General features: G+C 43.4%; 1 protein-coding gene and 1 long non-coding RNA gene across 2 annotated transcripts in view; one reads left to right on the forward strand and one right to left on the reverse strand.

The window, feature by feature from the left end:
- Positions 1–3: 3 nt before the first annotated feature.
- Positions 4–4,922, forward strand: LOC117195401 (uncharacterized). The gene is made up of 5 exons (XR_004475127.2): positions 4–72; positions 411–472; positions 1,574–1,863; positions 1,948–2,154; positions 4,344–4,922. It is a non-coding gene; the product is annotated as an uncharacterized LOC117195401 (long non-coding RNA).
- The window catches only part of CKAP2L (cytoskeleton associated protein 2 like), a 30,415-nt gene continuing 15,780 nt past the window's right edge, over positions 4,223–18,857 (reverse strand). The window contains exons 6-9 of the mRNA XM_033400009.2: positions 14,066–14,221; positions 8,708–8,771; positions 6,838–7,027; positions 4,223–5,413 (exon numbers count right to left, since the gene is read on the reverse strand). Coding sequence (XP_033255900.2) covers positions 5,188–5,413; positions 6,838–7,027; positions 8,708–8,771; positions 14,066–14,221 — 636 coding nt within the window. The 3' untranslated portion in view covers positions 4,223–5,187. The remainder of the gene's footprint in view (positions 5,414–6,837; positions 7,028–8,707; positions 8,772–14,065; positions 14,222–18,857) is intronic.

The following is an 18,857-nucleotide window of genomic DNA, read 5'->3' on the forward strand; positions in this document are numbered from 1 at the left end:
TTCCAGGTCACTATGAAAGACAGCGAGATGCCCAGACATCTTTGAACTTGATGTATACATGCATTAAAAACTGTAAGTCCTACTCATGATTTAAAAACTTGATTCTTTATTTTCGCCGGAGCTCCTCCGTGGTGTTAAGCCCTGGCCTTTCTTGTTCTGTCATTAATTTGAGTTCACTTTTCATGTTAGCGTATCGTCTGGCATTAATATTGGAGGCTCAGAAGGAATATATTTACATGTTTGAAATGACAAAACAAACTCTTGAAGAAATTGGTCTGTGGCACAGTTCACTAGTTGTATTTTCTGTGGATAAACAAGGGAAACATTTGGAATATCTGAGGATAAATAAGGGACAACAGGCTGCGTGCTCAGAGAGTTCACAGTCATTTTTTTAAATCTGTTTATTTCAGAAGTTTCCAGGCCTTTCACTCTTCTTCCTGGGTTGACTTTTGGGCCTCAGAGTCCTGCAGGGGTAGGTTCTCCAGGCAAGAACGGGGTATCCCTGGCCTTTTGTCTTTAAACACTAGATTTTTATTCAAGAGGTAGACGATAGTATTTTACCGGGAAAACTGCTCAGACCCTAGGGTCCATGCTTTTCTGGAAAGGTGCTGAAATACAGTAGTATTACAAAAAGTATTTTGTAATGCTACAAAACTGAACCCTTAGAATTCCCTCCCAGGGTGGAGAGAATGCAGAAGGGCCTGGGGGTAATCGGCCTGGCAGCAGACCCCTAAGGGGTGTGAGGAAGAGAGTGAGGGAGAGGGAGAGGGGAAGGGGAGAAGGGACAGGGAGGGGAGAGAGACCTGCAAAAGGAAGAGGTGGCCAAAGGGCCCTTCCCGTGTTTTTCCTTCTGCCTGAAGCACCCCCATCTCTGCCCCCCACCTCACATCTCGGGGGGCCTCCCCACCTCCCTGACTGGATCAGTTCCTTCCCTTAGTCCCTCCCCCAGGGACCTCTTTCTCAGAATCATCACACTTTTTTTTTTTTTTTTGCGGTATGCGGGCCTCTCACTGCTGTGGCCTCTCCCGTTGCGGAGCACAGGCTCCGGACGCGCAGGCTCAGCGGCCATGGCTCACGGGCCCAGCCGCTCCGCGGCATGTGGCATCCTCCCGGACCGGGGCACGAACCCGTGTCCCCTGCATCGGCAGGCGGACCCTCAGCCACTGCGCCTCCAGGGAAGCCCAGGATCATCACACTTTGACACTTGTGATTCTTTAACATGTGTCCCCTCCGGACTTGAGGCTCCTTAGTGACAGGTCGTTTGGGTCATCATTATATCTCTGGCTTCCAGTGTCCTGTATGTTTTATTGAGTGAACCGTGTAACCTGATTTATTATTACTCTGGGTCAGCTTGTAGAACTGCAGGGGAAAGGGTGGGGCTAAAGACCTATCATGAGACAAGAGGAAGTGGGGAAGGGCTATACAACTTTGGATTAGAACCCTCCTCAACTCTTAGGAACCCATCTGAGGCAGGGTAGGGTGGGAGATATTTCTAGCTCGGGGTTGTTCATTTGATGCAGTATATATATTTTTAATCCTGTGTCACCTCTGTCCTCATTTATCTGCACCTTAGAGATGTACTCCATTACTCCTAAGACTGTGGTAGACACCGATAGTCATATCCCGTTTCTGGAAGAAGTTTTAGTTGGGCATGTGGCCACCCAGAAGACATTTCCCAGCCTTCTTTGAAGATGAGTGGGGACACGTGAGCAAGCTGTGGTCCCTCTCACCCTAAGCAGAAATAATGCATCCAGCTTCCAGGTCGTGACCTTAAAAGGAGAGGGTGTGCCTTCCGCCCCCTCTCTTGCCCGTTCCCACTGGCTGCCATGTGAAACTGCTTGGGAGCCACGCTTGTCCACATGGGTGAGGCTGCACCCTGGGGATGGCAGAGCCCCGAGACCGATGTGCTGTGGGCCTGGCACAGCTGAGCATTGGCTGTTTCACCAGGGTTGCTGATGGGAGAGAGACGCATTTCTGGTTGTGACTAGTCACACCGGCTGAATCGGGGTCTGAGTTCCGGCACCCAGTCCCGAGCGGGCAGAAATGACGAGAAGCACCATCCCTGGGGCGGCGCTCTTGTGGTAAAGATGTGATCGATCACCTCATCTGGAGGATAAATGACAGCACTTTGGCTATCACAGTGATTCTTATTTGGTAAGTTGGGAACCGTTCAAGAATGTCTTTCTCAGATTTGCTCTTTCCTTGTCACCGTCCTAGTTCTCATTTCCATACTTTAGAGACAGGAGTTAAAAGCTCTGCACTTGGAGCCAGGCAGCTCTGAGTTTGAAACTTCAGTCCTGCCTGTCATTTACTGTCTCACTTTGTTTCCATACCTATGCCACAGGGCTACTGTGAGAATGTAGTGAGACAATATGCCTGGAAGGCGGCCAGAGCAAACATGAAATAGGAGTTTCCTCTACTACTGTATATATGTGTACTAGTCAGGATTTTTCCCTAGCACCTGACAGAAACCTAAATAAAACTGGCTTAAGAATAAGGGAATCAATTGTCTCACATCACTGAAAAGTACAGGGCTTGGCCAGCTCCAGGCTTTAGCTAGGGATCAAATGATGTCACTGGATGTAAGCTTACTCTCCAGCTCTCAGGCTTATTCTGTGTTGGTGCCATTCTCTAAGAGGTTTTTTCCTCCATGGTTATAAGAAGGTTTACAGATTTCCATCCTCTTTGCAGCAACTCCACCAGGAAAAGAGTCTCTCCAACAAAAGTCTGGGAAACGAGTCTCACTGGTTTTGAGTGAGAAATAACCCCATCGTCCAATCAATGCCGCTGGCCAGGATACTGGGCTCTGGTTGGCCTAGCCTGGGTCACATGCTCATGTGGGTGGAGTCCGTTCCTGTTAAGCGACAGATTGTGAGTGGGAAAGAGGTGGTCCTAAGGAAATTAGGGCACTCTTATTAGAAGAAGGACTACACGCCAAGCAGGCACAACAGATGTCTTTTATAGCATGAGTACCTGTACCTAGTAAACAGTCATAAATGTGAACTGTCATGCCTCCTCCTCTCCTCGTCTTCTGGGTCATGGTCATTCTGCACCAGGATGCCAGTATATAACCATCCTTATTTACCTTCCTTTAACACTCCCTTTACACTCCCCCCTTCTAAGAAGTTGGACGTTAGACTTAATTTCTGCCGAGGCCCATATCTCCCCTGCAGTTCCCTATGAATCTTCCTCCCAAGTGATTAAGGGCCTGCTTCTTACCTTGCCTCTCTCCCTCCCTCCTGCTCCAGGTATCTAGGAACAGCTGTTTACTAAACAAGAATCTACAAAGAGCTCCAGAATCACGGTGCAGTTTTCTGTAGTTGCTATACCATCCCCATCACGTCCACATCCTTTTATATCCTGAAGATGCTACTTAGTCCAATCAGGCTGTTTAAAACCTCCAATTTGTCCGTTTGAAATCTACACGTTACTCAATGCCAGTGGTTCAGCCGACATTGTTAGTACCCGGGGTGGTACTCTGAGAAGTCCTGCTGGGAACTGGCAATAGCGAAGGTGTTCTTTTGAGAACTGAGCTGTAATACCGAGACGATGTTCTGAGAAGAGAGAGACGTAACATCACCATAGACAGCTGAGTCCCAGTCTGGGTGGGGGGATGGGCATTAGGTGGCAAGGATGAACCGTTTGAAGCCAAAGAACAGGTAATGCACAAAGGACAGCAGTGCAGGCCCCATCAGAGGACTGGTCCATGGACGTGAGATGGAGGGCCTGAGGGCTGAGGCAAGGGCGTTCCTAACAAGGAGGGACGTCCTTCAGGCTCTTTCTGTCTCGTGAGTTTGAATATTTGATTCCCCCAAGTCCCATTTTCAGCTGCCAGGACTTCTAAGCAACCCCTCGGGCATGATTTGGCTTTAGAGGTAAAGTGAGTCTGTCTAAAGGGAAGGGAACGCCTAGCTGTGTGGATTCCTGCATTTTGGTTGTGGTGACAATCTATTTCTCATCCAAAGTTAGTCTATGAGCATTATGGGTTTATACCTCAGCTTTATGAACCTCGTTTTTGTAAATCAGACTTGGAGAGATGCATCTGCTTCCCTCACAATGGAAAAATCCACATGAAGGTGAGCTCTCCAGGGTAGTGGGTGTTCCCTGTGAGGCCTCTTGGGATAGCCTATTGGCATTCCCCAGACAAACCCCTAATTCTCTAGGCCAAGGCACCAGCACTGTTTTCTGTAATAAATATGATAAATGAATAAGCAGGAATGAATAAAAGTCAACTGTTTTTTAGACGATACATAAGTATTAAGAAAACTAAAATCTCAAATACATTGACTAGGTTTTCCTGTACATTATATTTACACAACGATTCTGATTTTACCTTTCCACAGGCAGTTGCCCAGGAGGAAGGAAAGGCGACCTATGATAGTCTCTGGGGCTCAGATGTCTTCTCAGGCCAGGTGTCCCCTAGCAGAGCAAAGAACTGAAGAGGCAAGGGTCCTTTCCCCACCCCTGTCTGCTGCTCCCTTTTGTTTTTATTTGAAGCATTTCTCAATAACAAATGCAAAATTAGGTTTGAATATAAAAAGCTAGATGACCACCCCAGTGCAGGATTGTGTATCATTAAGGAGGCCAGGCCCAGAAAGGATGTGAATTACCTCTCATCTCCAAGGATCTGTGACGGAAGTCAAAGATCACACATAAAAGTCATCTGTGATCTCTGAGCGAAAGGCACAGCCAGCATAAACTCAGCTGCAGAATGAGAGGATCTGACCAGATGGTCTGTCACGTCCCACCTAGCGGGGAAGGCTAGTTTCTACACTCAGATCTTCCATGCTGGAAGGACTTGCCCTCTCTGCTAAGGTGGATGCAGGAAGGAAAGTCTATCATATTGTGGAATTGACCTCCTGATATAAAAAATAACTATTTTGGGATTAAGGTAGGTCAATAAAATTCAAATTGTTACCATACTTGTGGGGTAAGTTAATTTTCAAAGTTTGAAATTTATGTGTGCTGTAAAGCTGTGGTAAACTACAGTCTTAAGTAACCAGACGCTCCCCTGGGGGTGTAAAGTCTGAGAGGAAGCCCAGGGAGTTACTTCCCAGGCCCTGGGCCCACAGTCTGCACCCACGATGTCCCTCTATTACAGTTTCTCCCAGGCCACCCAGGTAAGTGCATTTCTTGTCTTGTGGAGGCTCTGAAATGTCTCTCTTTTTTAAAAAAAAGATCAAGAAATTACGACTCAAGGACTTGCAACCCTAATGTTACCGGCAAAGCCTCATTTTTGCGGAATATAAAACACTCTGTCTCTTCCACTTCTAACAGTTCGTTGAGAGAAGCCACCACTAGGTCATGTTCCTGCAGCATTTCCGGGTAGCGGGACACTGCTCGCTCGATCCTGGCTGAACGCCGTACAGGAGTGATAAGCTTCATGTCTTGCACTTCCGGCATTCCGTTTATTCTGAGAGACAGCAAGAGATGCATTCAAAACCTTCTAACTTCTTTCAAAATTCTACTTGTTAGTCTTTATTTTTTTCTTATTCCCTAATAAAACACAAGAGAAATGTCTATAGTAGCTCTCGTCCTAAGGTGGACTTGCCCTCATTGTCAGAATGAACTGGGTGGTGTCCATCTGCTCTCACATGGTGTCAGCACAGGGATTTCATTGAGTGAATTGTTAAGTGTGCTTTTATTTGAAGTCAGCTACTTGGCAGTTGGTGTTTGTTTATTCCATAAACTTTCAAAGAGCTGACACGTTTTGATGAAATTGGGCCTAACACCAAATGAGGCTGGACTAATGAATTCTAAGATTCTTTCTAGCTTTGACAGTAAATTATTCAAAAAACATCTTTTAAGATGGTGGACCAAACCACAAATTGAAACTGGAACAAATCAGGCATCTTCCTGGTAAACCTGAATGCATTCCAATCACAGGCAGCCTGGAAGGTACGTTGCAGAGACCTTTCCAGGCAGTGAATCCTGGTCACACATCACAAAACCACTGATTACATTAGCCTCACAAAACTCGTGGCCAGTCTGCTGAAAACGCCCATCATCAATTCCGGACACAGTAAGAGGTGGTCTGCACGTCAGCTGCCTGCTTTCATCCACCCACGAGCTGACTACAGTGGGGAAATGACAGGTCTGAGACAGGAGTTTAGACTGGAAGAGGCCCAGCTGTGCTTTCCAGAGAACGAAGATACAGAACTGTGGTCTTGGTGCTTTTGTTTGGAATTTTCCTTTCAAGAGCACGAACAGAGACTGATGTTACACTAACGTTTTAGAAAATGACATCGATACCCTGACACAGTTCCTTAAATTACCATGGATTCTTAAACTTACACTTGTCTCAAAACCAAACACTCCTGATACTGCGCGCAGTCTCTAACTAGCACGTGCCTGCCGCCTCCCTGTTCTTACAGGGCTATTCACAGCTCCCTCCTTCCCACAGCTCTAGAGGCTGCCTGCTTGGCAGTTTGCTCCTGCCCCCCAGGACTGGCTGGAAAGGTGGGTGGGATCTGCAAGTGCAGCACAAATGAGGGTGAAGAGGGAGGACCAATGCCAGGAGGGAGGGGTGCCTCCACTCCAGCAGCCCTCCTGACTCTGGCAGCTCCTTCCTCATTGCAGGTCAGGTCTCCTTGGGGGTGGTGTGAGGGGGGATGGCGTGTGTACTGAGAAAGGACACAGATCTTCCTGGCACTGGTTCCAACCCTCCCCTCACCCTCAGCTCCTTCCCTTAACACCAAAGATGGATTAGACCACCTGGTCCTCGTATGAGGCAGAAGGTATCACTAATCTGATGGTATCCTGGATCTGGGGAGGAGAAACTGAGAATTGGACTTGAATTAGACCTGTGAACACAAGCCTGCTTTAGAGTTTGCTTACCTAGGAATCGGGGCGATCTGTAATTTGATACCAGGATGATTATCCTGTTCTGACTTGGTTATTTGGGGTGTTGCTGAAACCTGTTCCCTCTCTTTTGGAGAAAGACAAGACGTCCCAGACTCCATCTTCTTGGCCAGCATTTCTATTGATGTTATATTAGTTTCAGCAGCTAAAGAGTCAGAGGTAATTCCTGTGTATACAAGGTCAAAAAGAAAAGATTTAGCAATTTAATACTGAAGCTAAAAAATCAATAAAATGAAACAGCAGTTATCTACGATGATTTCTCAGTGATTCTTATGGATTCCATATACTCAATAAAGAGTAATTGATTTGGAGTGGGACCTACAACTAGTTTTTCCTGCTACATCAGGCCATCCTCCTAACCAGCCCTCCAGGCAGCCTTGGGGCCTGTGAGAATGGATCCCCGCTACCCTTTCACTCTCGAGGGAGCTCCCTTAGTGACTAATCATTGGCCTCTTCTTACCCTTACATCATACCTTGGATCAATTTTCCTGACTCAATAGAGTTAATTCACTTGACCTTCTGATCCCTCCCTACCCAGGTGTGACCATATGGCTATCACCTTGGACAGTAGGTGAAAAAATGTCTTGTGTTGACACAATTTGCATGATAGCCCAACCATAACAACCAAAATTAAGGGAAGGAAATCAGGCTGAGACCCCAAGAGAGGCCAACAGGGGCCAAGAGGTGGGAAAGGCATGGATTCCTGTCTCCTCTTTTTATCCCTTTGAAGAACACTGCCACACATTATAAACAAATACCTGAATTGTAGCATCATTCTCAGCAAGAGGACCACTGAGTATAGGTACTCTACAACCTTATTCCCAAAAGTAATGGGTTAGTTGGCTGTAATTCCTCATGACGTGATTGTTCCCCAAAGGTCAATCTACCCCTTTGTTTTTTTTTGGCTGCGTGGCACGCATGGGATCTTAGTTCTCCGACCAGGGATTGAACCCAGGCCCTTGGCAGTGAGAGCGCAGAGTCTTACCCAATGGACCGCCAGGCAATTCCCTAAACCTACACTTAAAGGAAAAAGATTTGTCACCTTCTAAGATTATAAAAATAATCCATTTTATTTTCTCAAGGTAGCTTTTTTTTTCCATTCATATAACAAATATTATAATTAACGTGTCACTCACTGTATTTGGCACATTTTTCATAGAAGAGTTCTCTAAAGGTTCTGGCCAATGACAGTAATGGTGAATTAAGTGAAATGATTCCTGAGATGGGTATGATTTAAAGGTATAACATGAATTTGGATGTATACGTGTTGGTGGGCTTGTTATGATGAAACATGTAACTTAAACCAAACCACCTCTCCCATTTGCCTCAGTGTCTTCTGGTAAAGAGTCACTTGCTGGGCTTCCCTGGTGGCACAGTGGTTGAGAGTCCGCCTGTTGATACGGGGGACGCGGGTTCGTGCCCCGGTCCGGGAAGATCCCACATGCCGCGGAGCGGCTGGGCCCGTGAGCCATGGCTGCTGAGCCTGCGCTCCGCAACGGGAGAGGCCACAACAGTGAGAGGTCCGCGTACCGCAAAAAAAAAAAAAAAAAAAAAAGAGTCACTTGCCTTCTCCTCTCACCTTCTCTCCAGGGAAGCAAGACACCCTAGTCTAGGCTGCTCTGGTGGAAACCTTTGTTTGGTGTTGAGCAGTATATTTACTTGTAATAATAGAATAGAAATGAATCAGCTGATGATGAAGGCCAAAAGGGCAGGCCACGGAAACCAAGAAGCAAGAGGCATTTCAGGGGACTTTCAATTACAATTCTTTTTTTACCCGCTATGTGTTCCTCAATGACTTCTACTTGAGTGGCTGGAGGGAATGAATTTAAATACAAAATAGTAGTACCTTCTGTGGTTCTGTCTGGGTCTTGCAAAATATTAAGGACAACTTTCCGCAACTCTTGTATTGGCTGGAAGGAAGAAAATACATGAACAGTAGTAAAAACATTCATGGAAAAAAGTGATCTAAGGAACTTACGATGTTGTTCAACATCAAATAGACTTTTTATAACAAAAACATTTCCCTTTTTATCTCTTGTCTAACTATAAATAACATTTAAAAGGTTTCAGTTTTAGCTTTATGGGAAAAATAAAGGAACAAAGAAAATGTTGGTTAAATGCTGGCATGCTTGACTTTTTTTTTTTTTTACACAAAATTGCAGATTTTATATGAAATCACACCAAGAGATACACATTAAACTCAATAAAGTTAACTGTGGGAGGAAGAGAATGATAGTTGGCTACAGGAATAAAAGAATAAATAAAATGAGAGGCTTTGCATAGAACAACCATGACGATGTGTCATGAATGTGAAATATGATCAGACCTCCGACACTTTGAGAGGTAAATAGGTACCTCTTATTTTTGCACGGGGGCTCACATTCTCAGAGGGCTAAGACTAGTACATATGTGGACAATGTGAAATCTCTTCACGTCCACCCTGGGCATAGAAGTCTGGATATGGCAAAAGCCGGACAAGTCCATTTTGTGGATGCATACTATACTGTAGTCCAAAAGTTAAATCTAGTCTGTGTTTGGGGTGCTGACCCTTAGCAGGCTGGACAAGTCCATTCTATGGATGACATATTTAGAGTCTCTGAGGGCAAACTAACCCATTCCTTCTTTTTTTTTTTTTTTTTTTTGCGGTACGCGGGCCTCTCACTGCTGTGGTCCCTCCCGTTGCGGAGCACAGGCTCCGGACATGCAGGCTCAGCGGCCACGGCTCACGGGCCCAGCCGCTCCGCGGCACGCGGGATCCTCCCGGACCGGGGCACGAACCCGTCCCCTGCATCGGCAGGCGGACTCTCAACCACTGCACCACCAGGGAAGTCCCCATTCTTTCTTGCTGGCGAGTTCAGAAACGCAAAGTCTGTCAAATCCATTCATTGGAAAGGTAGCTCACACACTCATAAGGCTGAACAAGAACAAACCATGGGGAGTGGGCTCAGACACTCTTTGCTTTGGATAAGTGCATTGATGTATTGTGGAAGTCCTTTCTGGGGATCAAGGGTTCAGCAACTCTGAGCGACAGCAAATAATCGTTCTGTTGGATTGGGATTTACTCCTGTAGACTGAAGCATCCTCTTCTGCAGAAGGCACCTCAGATGGTCTACTGGTGGGGAATTCGAGAAACTGGCTTCAGGAGGGCTTTATCAGGAGTCTTCCTGCGCGGTGCCCTTCCCAGTCTCTCGGCTTCTTGGCGGTAGCTGCCTCTTTGGCCTTTCTACTTAATTGCCAGGTAAGCTGCGTGCATCTTGCGGAGCGACCGCTCCTCGCCCCACTGACATGTGCCACGCAGGGCGAGAGCGAGGTGTGCGACTGGGGGGAGTGCCGGCTTCCGACACGTAGGCTTGGGCTTCTCCGGCGTGGTGGGTCCCGTGCTCCGAGGTGACACTTTTTGGTTGGTGCGAGGCTGGCGCGCTATATGCGAGCGCGAGGAATGCCGGGAGGGGCTGGCGGCGTGGGTGGTGGCAGTGACCACGACAGCGGAGACCTGGGTGGGGTGGGGAGTTTGCTCATGTGGCCGCCGCCATCTTGTTTTTGGCATGCTTGACTTTAATGAAGAGATGTATTTATGGAAAGTTGTCTATAATAAAATTTCTCTAAATCAATTTTCTTACTGACTTATATAATCCCACTGAAGATGTGTTCCCACATAAAGATTCTGATCCAAAGATGTAAAGCGAGCCATAGAGAAAATTTGGCATATGTTTTTAGTGTTGTCTTAACTGAATTTTTGTTTTTATTATAAAAGTCATATATCTTTTTTATTTTTGGCTGCATTGGGTCTTTGTTGCTGTGCGTGGGCTTTCTCTACTTGTGGCAAGCAGGGGCTACTCTTCATGGCGGTGTGTGGGCTTCTCATTGCGGTGGCTTCTCTTGTTGCGGAGCACGGGCTCTAGGTGCACGGGCTTCAGTAGTTGTGGCTCGCAGACTCTAGAGCACAGGCTCAGCAATTGTGGCGCACGGGCTTCGTTGCTCCACAGCATGTGGGATCTTCCCGGACCACGGCTCGAACCGTGTCCCCTGCATTGGCAGGCGGATTCTTAACCACTGCGCCACCAGGGAAGCCCAAAAGTCATATATCTTATTACAGAAAACTGAACAATAGGTCAAATTTGAGAAGGAAAACCACCCATAATCCCATCATCTAAATATAACCTTTAGTTGGCATTCTGGGCAATTTCCCCCCAGCCTTCCCTTTCTTCTTGTATTTGGTAAAATAACGTAAAAAACAATAAAAAAAACTATTATAGAATAGTAATTTTCTGATAAAATTATCTGAGATAGCCATCCTTTTTAAAGCATGTTAACCAGCATGAAGCAGAACATCATAAATGAGTTGTACATTCTCATAGGAACATGATATTTGGAGCCTGGTCTTCCTGACCTGGGACTCTGTATCAAGTAAATAACAGATACAAACTGACAACAGAGCATAAAAGCAAAGCTATCTATACATTTTTACAAACTCTAAAAGGCTGTAAACTTAAGAAATGGGAATAAATGTACAGAATATACTGCAAAAGGTCTTAATTATATAAAACACTCATCAAGTGTATTTTACATTTTCACAGGCTTCTAGCTAAAGACGATGCATTGAGTACACATTTCTTTTTTTTTTTTTACACATTTATTTCTAATCACTCTTGAAACTCTACTGAAATTATACTAAAGGGATTAAAAAGGAGGCAGTAACCACAGGGAATAGAAGAAACAGCAACAAGACTTTGGAAGCTCAAATGTGGAAGGAAGAGGTAAGCAGTTTGACCAACTTGAAAGAGCCAAATTCTAAGCTGGCAGTGTGGCTAAGAAAGAACCTGATTCAACCCCAGAGCCCCTGAAAGGCTGAGGAATGGATGGAGGGGTCAAAATCAGGAGGGCTCTTGAGCATCTGTCAAAAAGCAGTCAGACCTGGGAATTCCCTGGCGGTCCAGTGGTTAGGACTCGGCTTTCAGGGCCATGGCCCTGGTTCAATCCCTGGCTGGGGAACAAAGATCCCGCAAGCTGCGTGGCTTGGGAAGTAAGCAAGTAAATAAATAAATACGGTCAGACCTCCAAATCCACCCTGCATCCCTAAACTCCATGCAGCCCGGTGACTGTGCCCCTCCCACCTTCATCCAAACAGGACACTGGGCATGTATCCTCCAAGTCTCTGGGGGATATCATGCAAGATTGAGGGTGGGAGTGCCTACTGATAAAAGGGATAAATGAAAGTTTCCACGCTGAAGGTTGAGACACCCAGCTCTCTCCTCCCCCATAACACCTGGTAGCCTGGCTTCTAGTTCCTGGGAAGAAGACTGGATGAGGCTTCTTCAGAGAATATAACCAGTCTTAGGAGGAAGACCTGAAGACACTGATATGGAGGGTTCTTCAGTCAACTGACTCAGCCAAATCACCCTACGGTAAAGCCTCATCTGTGTCCAGAGTTTTTAACAAGCTTTTTAAAATCCACCTCTTATACTGAAACAGCCCAGTTTCACTGGCATCTGAGTAAAGCATTTAATGAACAATAGAGAACAACCCCCTACCCACCAAAAAAAAAATGGTGAGAGAAGAAAAGTATTGGAGAAGAATCAGGCAATGCAGGAAGAAACGGGAATCTGAGGGTTTTGGTGAAAGGAGATCCCAGAAGGACAGACAATAAAGACAGGGGTAAAGAACAACCTGTTGAGCCTGGAACAGATTAAGAAGGGTCTGGGAGAAAAGTCTCTGAGAAAAAGAAATCAACAGAATATCGAATGTTTTAAAAGTATGGAGAAATTTAGATAATTATAGAAGAGTATGGGAATTAATTATATAATAAATACTCAGAAAACTAAGCAAAGGGAAAACAAGAAAATAATTTCAGGAAAACCATGAAACCATACTTGAAAGGAAAAGTAATCACAGTGTATACCACATGGCTCAATGCATATTTCTCACATAGTCAATAACAATGTGAACACTGAATAGTGACCAGAATTTCCATGTGACTCTAATGGAAATATGGAGGACAGTAAACGTCTGCAGGGGTGATAGGGGTGTCTGTGTGTGTTGGGGATCTGTGTGGGTGTGTGCGAGAAAGAAGGTTAGATCCTCATCCTGTATAGCTGGATGTCTACAAATCATGTCTAAAGAGAGAAAAACCAAGAAATAGTAATAGAAGCATATGGTATCTGAGACTATCAAGGTAACAAAATACTCAGTTTGCTCTGGGAAGTGGGAAATGGGAGGGGAGGGAATCAGGCCTTATGGAACAGACCTTATCAAATTATTCATTTAAACTATGTCCATGGACAAGTCTGATTCTGAACAATCATGGAAAAGGTATGGTAGAATATATGATGACATGGAAAGTGATATTATAGGGAAAAGAGTTATGAAACTATTTAATGCAGTCTGTGTTAAAAAAATTATATATAGGGCTTCCCTGGTGGTGCAGTGGTTAAGAATCTGCCTGCCAATGCAGGGGACACGGGTTCGATCCCTGGCCCGGGAAGATCCCACATGCCACGGAGCAACTAAGCCCGTGCACCACAACTGCTGAGCCTGTGCTCTAGAGCCTGTGCTCTAGAGTCTGCGTGCCACAACTACTGAAGCCCGCGCGCCTAGAGCCCGTGCTCCGCAACAAGAGAAACCACTGCAATGAGAAGCCCACGCACCGCAACGAAGAGTAGCCCTTGCTCGCCGCAACTAGGGAAAAGCCCACATGCAGCAACGAAGAGCCAACACAGCCAAAAATAAAGAAAAATTTATTAAAAAAAATTATATATAGACAGTGGTTTTACTAGGTTTTAGGATTAAAAGTTATTTCATAAAATAGCCCTGAATTATTGATTTATGGACATTGATGTGTTGGGTTTAATATATTTTTAGGTTCTTTAGGTGAGGTATGACTTTCTTAGTATTGGCTATTGACGTTACATTATAATTTTCTATGCTATTACTTTTCACAAGTGCTTATTTCTACAGTGAGTGTAAAGTGAGACATATTCGCTTGACAAGAAAGTGATTCTGTTGGTTTACATGTAACGCTATATTCTACAAAATAAATATTCTAATTAAAATGTTCATAAAGGACATATCGTACTTCATATTTTGCATGTAACTTTATGAAGTGAATTAGAAGCTTCAACATTACATAGCCGCCATTTTGCAAACAAAAGAGAAGTCGTATTAAAGAGAAGTTTTAAGAAGTCACCCACTCAAGGTAGATACTTACTCTGGCCCCATTTCTAATGGCCTCTTCATATAGCCCAATGACATCAAAGGTGCCTTTACTTGCCAACAACTTGGCTTTGCAGATCCAGAACTGAGCAAACTTTTCAGCCTCAGGAATACTGGACAAAATGGCGCCTATTTCATTAGAATGTTCACCCTGGAGAAGAGAAATACCCGGAGGTAATTATTACTGTCTTGCTGTTATTCTCTCCTAATATTTATCATAGAAGGTATGCAGAAATCAGTCTGGTCAATATTTTTTTGAATTAAAAAAACATGAATTTTATTGAAGTAGTTTATATAAAATGCACCCGTTTAAATAGCATGTTTTGATGAATTTTGACACTGATCATTAAATTTTAAATTAAGAGACCAAATAGAAAAATATTTATCATAGTTGAAAGTAAGAAATATGTTCTCCATTTTTATGCAAAACCAAAACCAAACCAAACCCAACCCTGGAGTAATCAGCCATTCATGTATTTCTTACACATTCATAATAACGTGAACACTGAATGGTGACCAGAATTTCCCCTTGACCCTAACAGAAGAATGAAGGATGGCAGAGGTATGCAAGGGTCATGGGTGTATATGTGTGTGTGCTGGGGATCCACACAGGTGTATATAAAGATAAAGAGGGTTAAATCCCATACAAAGGAACTTTAAAATGGCTTCACTGGTTTGGTTCTCTTCTGCCTTGTACCAAGAGCAGCGCAGTGACCTGGACCAGGAGGACTATGAAGAGCCACATGCCCAGAAAGCCAGGCACTGGCACACTCAGCCAGGCAGCACCTCCTACTTCTCCTGAGACGGGAAAGACACAAGGGTAAGCTCACAGTCAAGAATCACTAATGTTTGAGGAAACCAACACTACATGAAAGAGGCATAAAACTCAAGAACCAGAAGAATGAACACTGGAGCAAACAGCTGAGGGAGCAAAGAGAAATACATTTTAAGAGTACTGTAGTCAGGACAGGAATAAAGACGCAGAAGTAGAGAATGGACTTGGGGACACGGGGAGGGGGAGGGTAAGCTGGGACAAAGTGAGAGAGTGGCATGGACTTATATATACTACCAAGTGTAAAACAGATAGCTAGTGGGAAGCAGCTGCATAGCACAGGGAGATCAGCTCGGTGCTTTGTGACTACCTAAGGGTGAGGGTGGGATAGGGAGGGTGGGAGGGAGACGCAAGAGCGAGGAGATACGGGGATATACGTATATGTATAGCTGATTCACTTTGCTATAAAGCAGAAACTAACACACCACTGTAAAGCAATTATACTCCAATAAAGATGTTAAAAAAACAAACAAACCTGTAGTCAATATCTTCAGAGTGATAAGAGAATATTGCCATCATAAAACTAGAACGAATGCTGTGAAAAAGAATCAATAGAAAGGCAGAACAGGGGCATGGACCCTGCTGAAGAATAAATCAGTGTGCTGAAAATTTGGCTGTGGAATTCTTCCAGAACCCAGTGCAACAGAACAAAGAAATGAAGAGCATAAAAGAAAAGTTAAGAGTTCTGGAGGATACATCTATTACTCAAGAACTCCAATATCCATGTAATAGAATTTCTAGAAGAAAAAGTAGAGAAAGAACAAAGCAGAACGTACACTCAAAGCAGTTGTAGAAGAAAATTCCCAAGGACTGAACAAAGAAACAAGTGTTCAGACTGCAAGGTCCTCAGAGAGCTAAGCAAGATGGATGAAAAAAGACCCATACTTAGAAAACCAAGGAGGGGATTCCCTGGTGGTCCAGTGGTTAGGACTCCATGCTTCCACTGCAGGGGGCGTGGGTTCGATCCCTGGTTGGGGAACTAAGGGCCTGCAAGCTGCATGGTATGGCCAGTTACCAAAAAAAAAAGGGATAAAGGAAAATCTTAAATCCTTCCAGAAGGGAAAAAAAGGATTACCTATACAGGAATGAGAATTAGATTGACATGAGACTTTAATAAATCAACAATTCCAGACGTAAGAAAGAAAATGAAAGAGTAACTTCAAATTTTCCAGGGAAGATCATGTGAATTTAGAAATTTCCCCCAGCCAAACTATGAATCCAGCAGGAGGGTGAAATAATGACATTTTTACAAGCATAACAACTCAGAAAGTTTACCATTCAAAAACATAAAGTTACTAGTGAACAAACTTTAGAATTCAAGTGGAAGACTTGAAACAAAAGTAACCACGAGAAGAATATATAACTTGCATACCATGTTTGAACTCGCACTTACCACTTTCTTTTGTGATTTCAATTTATATGCTTTCGTTATGAAATAAAGAAAACTGGATAAAGAGATGAGGGAAAATAAACCAAAAAATAATTCATGTAAGTTGAATTACAAAATAAAACGGCAGAGATAAAGTTAAACATATGCGTAATTATTACAACAGATGTATATGGGTTAAATGCACTTTTTTAAAAGCAGGGAGTTCCAGATTTGGTTAGAGAAATTAAATTGTATGTATTCATGAGACATACCTTTAAAAATAAAGGAATAGAAAAAAATTTACTAGACAAATTGTAAGAACAACAAAGCAGGTGTGGCAAGATTAATATCAGACAAAAGAAAAACCAAAGCAAGTCATGAATCTTTAGTACCTAACAACGTAAGTTTGAAAAGTAGAAAGTAAATGTTGACAGAAATACAAAATGGAATTATCAATCACAAATCACAGTGCCAGTGACAGACTCTGGCATATTTCTTTCAGAGAGCAATGGATACCCATGTAGAATTTTCTGTTCAACAGAGAATACGTATCCTTTTCAAACACTTTTGGAACATTCACCAAGACTGATCAGACATTAAGACCAGAAAGAAAATTTCAACATTCACCAACCACAATGCAGTATAATTAAAAACTGACACCCAGAAAAAACAAATAAAGAAGCCCCCAAAACCCAACACCAACAAAACCAACTACATATCTGGGAGTTAAAAGATACTCTTCTAAGATAATTTTGGATTAAAGAAGAACTCAAAATGGAAATCTCAAACTAGAAATGAAAATGAGAACATGTCAGTTATTAGGCTATGATCTCTTAGCTCTAAACCCACCTTTTATCCTCTGCTTTGTTGTGCAGAATTCTGTAAATGTGCTGGAATTCTATAAATCACTTTCTGCTTTGACAGCAGTTCTCTGATGGGCTCGGCCAGTATGGGGCACTAGAGGGAGGTTGCAGGGCTGGAGAAGAGAGGGGACTGCCTCTTTCCCATTTGCTTTCATCACCCCAGCAATGGTCCTTCACTGTGGCAGCAGCAGTTGGTTGCAGCCTCTACCTTTTTACCCTGGCATTCACAGACTCCGCCTCACTGTGCTCCTTCAGAGGCAAAAGCACCAACCGGCTAGCTAGCATCGTTTTCTCAAGGTCTGAATCCCAGCCCTGCAGGGCCCCTCCTCCAGCTCCGGTGGCACCAGCGTTGCTAGTAGTATGCCCTCCTTAGAGTTGGAGTCCCACTTCCTCCAGGGTTTGTCTCTCCTAGCTGCTAGGTTCTGATATCCCCAACCTCTCTTTGTTCCCCTTTCTTCCTTGAAGGGTCTGCTTCAAGGACACTCACCTAAGACACTGTGAAACCAACTTTCATATTCCATTCTTTCTATTGAGATACCTTGTGTTTCTGTTTTTCTGACTTGACTCTGATACAAAACATTACCTAGTCACACATGAAGGATATGACCAAAGCTAAATTCAGAGGCAAATTGACAGCACTAAAAAATATTTTTAATAAAATAAGAAAGACTGACATAAATGCTCTAAGCTTTCAACTAAAAAAGCTAGAAAAGAAAAATAAACATAAAAATAGATGCAGACACTGATGCAAGAGAAAAAAATAAAACCCAAAAGATGGCCTTTTAAAAAGATGAATAGAGAAATCTTTAGCAAGTCTGATTTAAATAAAAGGCACAGAATTACTAAAACTGGTTCAAGAAATACAAAACCTAAATAGACCAATGACCATGGAAAAAATTGAAAAAACAGAAAATTATCCCCCAAAGTCCAGATGATTTTAGAGGTAAGTTCTTACCAAACCTTCAAAGAACAAAATAATTCTAATGAATCTCAATTGCAAATAAACTATTTTCAGGGTACAGGAAAAAAGGAAAATACCCAACTCATTTGACAAAGCCAGCATAATACTGATACTAGGAAAACACAAGAAAAGACAACCAAAGAACACACATAAAAATCTGAAATAACTGCAACTCACAAAACCATATACTTCATTTCTCTACATACCTATACTGTTAAGCAAATGCATAAAAACTGTCTGGAAGGATAATGGGCAGTAGTGGTCACCTCCAGGGAGAAGCCTGGGGTGCGTACCTTGTGTGTGTGCGTGCACCTGCGCAAGTGCTGGGAGTAATTTACCTGTATTATCTGAAATGCTTTTAATAATAAAAATGTATTCAGGTATTTTTTTAATGCAATGAAAACAAGAGAAAGAACAAAGAACTGAAGTTTAATTCCACAAAAGAGTAGTTAATGTTTAACTGAATCTAATGAAAAAACTACCCAGAGTAGACCTAATTTGAAGGTTTCCTTTTTTTTGCTGATATACAATACTACCAGTCAAACGACAGAACTGAGTTTGCTTCAGGCAAGGACCTTAGTACAGAAGTCTATCCAGTTATTTTTTATTAATATATTTTTCCTTCAAGGAATATCCTAAGGATCATACCCTTTGCTTACCATTTACTTTATCCTTATCTGCAAAATCCAAGATACAATTTAGATGCCATTCATAGCTACCTAGAGACGTTAGGATAATCTAATTCTACATGCGGCCTTGCCT

This window comes from Orcinus orca, chromosome 13, assembly GCF_937001465.1.
Source record: "Orcinus orca chromosome 13, mOrcOrc1.1, whole genome shotgun sequence".
Classification (NCBI taxonomy): domain Eukaryota; kingdom Metazoa; phylum Chordata; class Mammalia; order Artiodactyla; family Delphinidae; genus Orcinus; species Orcinus orca.